This window comes from Empidonax traillii, unplaced genomic scaffold, assembly GCF_003031625.1.
Source record: "Empidonax traillii isolate 1590-97213 ecotype Southwest subspecies unplaced genomic scaffold, ASM303162v1 scaffold128:size1411021, whole genome shotgun sequence".
Taxonomy (NCBI): domain Eukaryota; kingdom Metazoa; phylum Chordata; class Aves; order Passeriformes; family Tyrannidae; genus Empidonax; species Empidonax traillii.
In genome coordinates this window covers 115,357-124,474 of record NW_020955321.1, presented here as the reverse complement: position 1 = coordinate 124,474, position 9,118 = coordinate 115,357, and the positions used below count along the sequence as shown (strand labels likewise).

Below are 9,118 nucleotides of genomic sequence, written 5' to 3'. Positions count from 1 at the left end.
GTCTTACTCTTGCTCGTTCATCAAAACAATGACTGCACGTGGTACACGTGCAAATGAAATGTTGAAAAATAAACAGCTAAATCTCTCTTCTTTGTAAACTCTCTCTCTCATCTTTTTCGTAGGACTTGTGAACTGTCAAACTTGACTGATGGCACTGCAATCACCTCTGCAAAAATGCATGTCTTACACAGTATCTACAGCTAAAGCAAAAAGTAAAAGTAAAATAAAGCTATACTTTAAATTAAGAATTACTGACAATTATTTGGGAATTTTTGGAAACATCATGTTTTTAACTATTCAAAAACCAGCACAGGTTCTTAGAAGAAATATGCAAAAGAATTTCACAGTGTCATCTCTTCAATTCACAGTAATTTAAAATATTAGGATTTAATAATATATGTTATATCTAGATACAATTTAGCAGTGATTTCTAATGCACTAATAAAATTCAGAGTTTTTATGTTTTCCCTGCATAGTGTGCTACGTAACTTTGCTTTTCCTCCACGCTGGATTAGAGCTGCACTCTGTGTGCCTGATTCTCCATCAAAAGAAAATTAAACCCAGAACTGAAGGGAGTAGTGGCATATAAGCAGATGCAATAAAACAAAGAAACAAACATGACTGTGAAAACACTCTTTTACCCCAGTAGGTGCACAGTTCTCAAGATTTAGTTTGAACAGAATTCAGAAGTGTAACAGGCCATCCCCACATTGGATCAGTAATTTGGAGTGGACAGGATGGTACTGATGTGGTTCACACAGCACCATCAGCATTTGCTGTAATTCCTTATGTGTGAATTTTTGGAATTTTTTTTAAATGAGGAAAACCAATATCCAATCAAAAACAAGCACTTCATCTCTTTTCTTACAACCAACGCATTGGTGCTTCGTTAACTCCAAGAAATTACAACCAATGCCAGTTCAGCCATGCACTGGAGGAGGGATCTCTCCAGGACTGCCAGTGGCAGTCTGCAGCATCTAAAACACAGCAGGTTCATTCAGTACAGATCAGTGTGGGATAACTAAGGAAATCTCAGATGGAATATGATATGGGAGCAGGTGGATGCAGGACATAACTTGCTAAGCAGCACACAACAGCAACACAACACTGGCATGCAACAGTTCAGTCCACTTGTGACAAATGACAAGCTTTACACACCATTAGGGGACAATACACCACTTCAAAAAACTGTTAGAAATAAATAGGGAGGGTTCTTAAGGAAAATGCTCTTCCTCACCCTCTTTCTTCTACAGTTAGTCATAAAAAACCAGGAAAAATTACATGGGATAAAGCAAAAAATCTCCTCTTGAGAAAGCTCCTTGTGATAACTCTGTGACTCTAAGAGCAAAATAGTCTTCCAGTAGCCACAAACATGGCTCATTACCAGTATTTTAACATATTTTCCACTTGAACAAGAGCATATCTTTATGTTCACCTAGTTTAAAAAATAAAGTAAAATTGACAAGTGACAAAGATTTACTTTAAAAGCAGTTAGTAATGTGCTGAAACCAATTCTGCCCCTTGAATTTGTCCTGTGCACCGGTGAAAAGGGGGCCCTTTTGTGAAGATGAAAACCAGGGAGGTAGAAAGAGCAAATGGGAAGGAGGGAGGAAGGGCAAGCCAGTGGAAGACAGAGAGAGAGAGGAAGAGCAAGGAAGTGGGAAGGAGTGGATAGGAAAGGATCTCCCAACACCTCCCTCCCAGAAGAAAGGATTAGTCCTGGTCAGCCTACTGAATTTCTATTTTGACTGCTGTTTGCCTCAATATTATTTTATTGCTGTAAAAGAACATCAGGAACAAATCTTAAGAGTAGTAATTTCAGTTACTTTTCTACTACATTTTAGTTTTTCAAAATTTAACTTTAAAAGTAGAAGACCCAGACAAAATATTCAGCGCCTGACAATAACTTAATTCCTAAAAACTTCCCAGAAGCTTTAATACTGAAACACAATTAAATCAGCTGTCAGACAACAGCTTTTAGAAGTCAAATAGAGACAGAAGTTTGGAAAAACTCCAGGAAAGCTGCTCATTCTCCTCTCATATCCAGTAACATATCCTCATGCTCCCTTAAAAACCCACAACACTTGGAGCTTCTGCAGCATGCCTGGGGGTTACTTCAAAACAATTTAAGTTAAAGAGTCTCAGGAAGAATTTCTCTGCCAAGTAACTCCCCTCTCCTATGCAATGATAATAATCTTTTTATATTTTCCAGCACTAAACACCGATGCTAATTGCAGTGTTGGCCAGCTGTCAAGGGGAGACACAAACAATCACTTCAGGAGGGAGATTCTGGGGCATTTTGTGCCTTTCAAATCATGACTGAAACTTTAAACTCTGCCTGGAGACCAAAAGACCTCCAGCACAGAGCAAAGGCCATTAGTTTCAGCCATCAGAATGAATGTCCTACTCTGTAAAAAACATCTGGTCAATATTTCCCAGCTCTGGTCAACGACTAAAGGGCCAACCACAAGATTTCCAATGGAAAATGTATTGTGTCGATAGGAATGCAGCCAACAGGATGCATCTTCCTCCAGCGCTACCTATGAAATAAGGCTTCTAATTCCTTTAAAAGAACTGTTCAAACCACACAAAACTTGGAGCATATCTCGATTTTAATTTTTTAATCAGTTACTTGAGGCAAAAGGATCTCTCAGAGTAGTAAGATTAAGCAGGAGCTCAAATTTGCTAATAGATATGAGCTAAAGCCCCAAGTATGCAACCATTAGTGCTGAAGTTGTTAATCTTCTCACTGTCTTTTCTTTTAAATACTCCTACAAATAATTCAGGTTTAGTGAAGAGTCAGGCACACATTCCCTATGAAAAATAAAATTATCTTCTAAATGTGATATATGGGGAACTTACTGCTTGAATCTTCATACAGTAGTACCCAATACATAAATACATACAGAATTGATTTGTAACTAGTAAAACAATTTTAGATTGAAAGATTTTTTTGGTCATGCACCCAAAACCATCACATAGTGAGCTCAGCAGCTTTCCACGTTCCAGATGACAAGAACCTGCTGGTACAAACCCAGGTAGAATGTGCCTATTTTCCATGTGTGTATTCTTGTCAAATCCACACAGTGCATTTATTTCTGCAATTCTGAATGAGTCAGCCTCCTATAACTTACTGTGCTTCAGGAATAGAAAAAAAAAAAAAAAAAAAACAACAAACCCAACCCCACTCTGTTTATTGAACTACTTCACACACTCACGATGCTTTTAAGAAGTACCAAATACTTCTGCCAACAAGTGTATTCTGGAAATACAGCAATAAAAATATTTCCTCTTATTCTGCACACATAGCATGTTCAAAATCATACACAAACTCTTAAAATGTCCTCTTAGCTCTCAGATTTGTATAGGACTGAAATACTACTGTTGAGAGGAATCAAACCACTGTTTATAAAAAGCCTACTTCAGTTTTTCTAGTATCGAGAAGGATCAGCAGATATATTTAGCTGGGGCCTACAGGTAAAATAAACTGCTTGTAATAAAACACTGGGTATATTTTAGTTGAATGTTTAACAGCATGACACGTCTGAAAACACACATAACACACAACATAAGACACCAGCAAGTAATCAACAGATGCAAACTGCAAAGCCAACATGTAGAAAGCACGACAACGTACAAGGCTGGAGCTGATTTTTGCACCTGGATGTTCCCAAAATGGAAAGATCAGCGGATCAAAAAGCACAGCAAACAACGGCAGGATTCATGCAATGGAAAGGCTGGAAGAAGCAAGCCACTGCAGACAGACTTGTATGGTAGTTAATGTATGAAAAAGCTTACTTCATTTAGAAAGCTCACTAATTGGTCTACCGTTAAATAATCAGTTTTGTCTCCATTGCTGAAAAGAAATTTATTAGAGAACGTAAGTTTTTATGCACGATGCTACAGTAGGTATGATTTACATGTTGACATTGTTGATACTTTTAAAGCCACCTACTTTTCTACTTGAAGTAGCTCTATAATCTCAAAATGAACAGTCACAGAAAACATACTAACAGTCTAAGCTTGGCACAGTGTAACTCCCATAACATACACTCCTATAACTTAACAAACATTACTTCAGAAAACGACATGTAAGTCCTCCAGCTGAGAACAATTCAAGTGAGGAAACTTTTTAAGCTTCAAATTTTTTATTTAATTTAATTAGTTCACAAACTGTGTTAATCACCTAAAGGAGCAAGTTAAAAATTACAGTAGTTAGTAAAGCCAATGCAAAAAAAAAAAAAAGTTCCAGGTGCTCCCTCTAACTCATGTAAAAGTTGCTCTGAAATAGAGAGTGAACTTTTACATTAACAGTCTGAGAGGGAAGGAAGGGGAAAAACATACACTTGAGCTTGTCTTAAAGTACTGTTGATGGTACTGGAGTTCAACATTAGATAAACTTTACAGTGTTCTGTCACTGTTGGACATGGACTAAAACTACAGTAAAATGTCTTTAAAGCAAGATGACATCAAATTTGAACTTACATCTTCTTAAAGAGGTCCTCTATGTCAGTTCGGGGGCATATCTTTTGGGTGAGCTCATAAAATTTCTCGTAAGTAAATGCTGCAGGCTCGATTTCATCATTCTGCAATGCAAAGGTACATTTACCCAGAAAATAGAGCTTATGTGCCCTTTCCCCAAGAGAGCATCTTATATCAGAAAAAGCAGCTGAGAACTGGTTCAAGCTCTTTACCTGGTGTAGATTTACCGAGTTTCTTTTGTACTTTCTGAAAGCAGTTCTTAATTCATCTTTATCATAAATCTGTTTGACGTGCTTGTATTCTAACCTCACAGTAACATTAATTCTACATAAGCACAGAGATGGAAAACAGTTTGTTTTTCTTCTGAGGAGTGAAAAAAAAGAGCCCAAAATGTTCAAAAAAGTGTAAAAATTTCAGGATACTTATAATGAAGCCAAGGAACATTGAGAACTCCTGGGTTTGGTGCAATGGTTTTAAAAAGCTGGGCAGTTCTCATACAGGGAAACTTCCAGGAGGAATGGAATGCTTGGATAACATATTCAGTGTCATGTCCTTCTCTGGACAAGATAAGAACTGTAGCAGTGAGGAAAAATCTCATCTCAGGTGCCAGGGATTCACGTATTTCCATGCTGGGCATTCGTGTCTTTCTGCACCCCCATCTCCCTGGCTGGAGATTGCAGCCTCACCAGGTGGTTGCTGCAGTCAGGCCAAGAAGGGTTGGAGTCTCCAAAATGAAAGAAGGGAGACTGGGGAGGGTGTAAAGCCAAAAAAACTACCTGCAACCATAACCAGCCATCATCACCTCTTGGGGCTGGCAGGGGTCCTGCTGTGAGTGGGGTAGAGCCAGACAGCAGCTCTCCAAAGGAGAGCAGCAAAGAGCAGCAGGAGTCCAAAAGACTCAACAAAAAAGGCATTACATGCATATTTCGTGCTCACATACTTTGTATAAATGAACAAAAGGTAGTCTGTGACAGAAAAGAAGGAAAAGAAGGGAAGCTTCATCTAAGAGATTTAAGGACCACTGTGTCATACAGATTTAATTACATTTTGGCTTTAGTAAACAACCTGCAGTGATTAGTAAGTTACTCATGAACAACAGGCATGTTTTTTTTGTGATGCAAATGACTTAGATTACAGCTACAGATGTGAGTGAATCATCAGTTTATTAGTACACAAAAACAGTTATTCAAAACCACTAAATAAATACCTTTCCGCTGGGAAGACCTAATTCCTTAAGTGCCTGAAAGATGACTTTTTCTGTTTTACCTGATGCAAAGGTTCTGGTAATGCTAAAACAAAAAACAGTGGAGAAAGAAAAGAGAGAAATGTTAGTCACTTTTTAAACAATCAGTTCTCCCTCTCTTGCTTTTACTGCCAACATTTTCCTCTGGCTTCAGCTGATGAATGTGAGTATCTTCCAAGTACTCGTGCAGTTGAAGAAGTGCTCTAAGCCTCACAGAGCAGCCCTGCTCTGCCTGCAAGCCAGCCAGTAGAAAATACATCAAAATAATGAACTGCAAAAAGAACAAAAGAGGGTGGTTTTTTTTTTCCAATATGCTGGGATACAGAGCCATGCAAAGCATTCTTCCCTTTGCTCTTTTAAACTGTGTGCCTAGATAAACTCCTGGGTTTAAACAGTAGCACGTTCCACAAGTGAGGAGACTCAGGTCTCCGGCCGCTCCTGGATGTGGGGACTTCCCCTCTGTTCCAAGCACTGATCTGTGCCTTCCAGGTCACACACAAGATAGGTGTGGGCCGTTCCCAATGGCAGCTTCCTTCCTTTGACGTTTTCAAGGAGTTGCTGGTGTCAAGAGACTCCCCAGCTCCATACCAAATCCCATTCCAGCTGCAGTGCCCACTCCTCCCTCTGGAGGCTCCCTCACCTTGCAGCCACTGAGAATACCCTGTCCCAGTCACACTCCACACAGATCCTCCAGGCGGATCTCAGCTGCCACTAAAATAATTCCACCAAACCGATTGCCATCCTACCCCTTCCTGAAAGCAGAGGTGATTTCACCACATATCCGACTGACAGACTGGTTTCTCTTGGAATGCCATAAATCCCAAGCTGTTTGGTGTGACTAATGTGGAAGCCTTTGGTCTGTTTCTGTTTCCACCGGAGCCGAGTTGGAATAACCTCTGACTTCGGAAATGCAGATACAAACTTGACAGCTCTCTTGGCTCCTGTTTAGGGTCTGAGCTGAAATGACGTGTCCCACAACCCCTTGATTTTGGTGTCTCAGCCTGGAGAGAAAAACTCCATTCTGTCTCCAAAATCTGTTTGTAATGCTCATAAAAGCTGAACATTGGGAAAGACTCCCCGGCTGCTGATAAGAATATGTTGCTCTTTATCGTCAAGCCAGACAAACATTTGCTGAGACTTTTAGTTAATCTCGTGCATAAATAAGAAATCGTTTCACATGGAGAGAGGTGGGGAAGGAAACTGTTGCTGTTATTTGTTGCCATAGCAATTCACAGTTGTTTCACCCTCCAAAACACTCTAAACTGCCTATGTAAATATTTTCACATTAAAAAAAAAATTAGGACCAGGAAGTGAAAGATCTAATTGATAAAATAACATTTTAACAAATCTTAGCCAATTTTTTTTTTCTTGCTGGGTTCTTACAACAGTTAGATCTCTATGTCCCTATTTAGGCATCTAAGTTAGTTATTTGATTTTCCAAAACTGATAAGTACCAAAATATTTTCACTAAAATGTAGACAGAGTTTAACTTTAGCCACTTGTTTTTTAAAAAAATCTCAGGCATCTATTTTCCTGCTAATTCTAAAACAGAGTAATGTTAGCTCTACAATTTACAACCTATTTCCAGCCCTATAAAAAAATTCTATGTCTGCTCTAATGAATCCAGCACCAATAATAAATGTCCTGTAAAGCATGTAATATTGGTGTAAGTAATTAATCAGAAGTTGTGTGCCAAGACTCAGTGGCTGCAGGGAACTTATTTTTGATGCCAAACCACTTTTTTATTTCACAAAAGATGACAGCAAACACAAAAATAATTTGCAATGAGAGCAGCAGTGGAGAAAAGATTGCATGAATCAAAAAAGAGGGTAAAAATACAGTGTGATGCTTTCATTTTGCTAAGGTTGTAGGAAACAAAACCGCTTTGCCCTCCATCAGAAGAGACTTCATCTGAGCAGATTCACCTTGTTGTGTATCTACAGGTATTTACTCCCCACGTTCTACAGGGCTTTGGATACCTTGTACTCCCTCATAAATATTTAAAATACTTCCCAGCTCTGGAACTGAGGAGTACAAATCTATCGTGCTTGTTAACGGATTAAATGACTTGGTTTTTTCAGACCTGTCACCACTTTCCGACCATTACTTCCAAAATTCAAGCCAACACAAACTGTTGAAATCAATCTTCTACCGTGGCTCCAACTTATTTATCAGCTTGGCTTGAAGTGGAAGGACCCCTGCCTACACTGTACAAGAAATTCTCCATCCCTGATTTCCAACCAACATGGAAGTATTGAAACAGATTCCTTCCAGGCACTCTGGAGTGATCAATAGGAAACATACTTAAAAAAACCCCTCTACTTTCAAATTAACTTAATTAAACTGCTGTAAAAAAGATTTAAGTCTCATTTGTCATAGTTTAGCTTTGTCTTGTTTTTTTGGTTTTTTGTTTTTTTTTTTTTTTTTTTTTTTTTTTTTTTTTTTTTTTTTTTTTTTTTTTTTTTTTTTTTTTTTTTTTTTTTTTTTTGTATATATGTTTTCAAAGTTAGAAGCTGTATTTGCTTAAATCCTTTTAAATGTAGTTATACAAAGGGATAAGCATAAATTGAGCAGAGCTAATTTCTAAACAGGCTCTCTCGCTGAGCAGGGGCAACTCGTACATGTAGAAAAATCCATTTTCTGCCAAGAGAAAGCTGCGGAAACCAAGTGGATTTCTTTTTTAACAAACGCTGACCTTTTTAGTCATCACTTACAGTAGTGTTAAAATCTGAAAATACGAAATATCTTACAGGTGCCCTGTCCTTGTCAGAGCTGTGGATGTAATTCTAGGCTCAGACTGCTAAAACTTATTAAAGCCCAAAAGGCAAAAACTGCTACTCTCCTAAGGTTTTCACACTGCTAACTGCCAGGATTTCTTCTCTCTCAGACACAGCAGGTTGGTAGCAATAGTTATGTGCCCCAGAGTACATAAAAATAATCCAAAATAGTTGAGAAAAATCCTTGTGACTTTGTAATTTCCAACTGTCCTAACGAGGAGTCACCACCAAGAGCCCAGGGATTTTCTTTCACCTTCTCAAGGTTCATCATTCCCTATGGCCACGTGTTGGTTGCAAAAATATGTTCTAAACTTAAGAAATGCAAGGAGTTCTGATTTTGCAAGTGAGATTTTTTTTTCTCCCTCCCTCGGCATTTTACTGCAGTTCTGTGTAAAAAGGAGCTACAGGTGGATATTGTGATACATTTCTACAGCTGAACAGAGCTGCTGGGTATTCTGTTTCTGAGAGAGAAACCTTCCCTTCTGCGTCCCCAGAGCCACAACAATTGCTACAAGAGTCCCTGAGCAGCAGGAGAGGGTGGAGGTTGAGGAAACGGGGCTGACCAGACAACACTGCATTTAAAAACAGGTGAAAGGGAAGGGTCAGTTGGAGGGGA

General features: G+C 38.7%; 1 protein-coding gene across 6 annotated transcripts in view; it reads right to left on the bottom strand.

Annotated features, from left to right (window-relative positions):
• The window catches only part of PLCB4 (phospholipase C beta 4), a 177,875-nt gene that overhangs the window by 53,985 nt on the left and 114,772 nt on the right, over positions 1-9,118 (bottom strand). For all 6 annotated transcript variants that reach the window (XM_027883548.1, XM_027883552.1, XM_027883551.1 and 3 more), the window contains exons 9-11: positions 5,690-5,771; positions 4,486-4,586; positions 3,799-3,856 (exon numbers count right to left, since the gene is read on the bottom strand). In XM_027883548.1, coding sequence (XP_027739349.1) covers positions 3,799-3,856; positions 4,486-4,586; positions 5,690-5,771 — 241 coding nt within the window. The remainder of the gene's footprint in view (positions 1-3,798; positions 3,857-4,485; positions 4,587-5,689; positions 5,772-9,118) is intronic.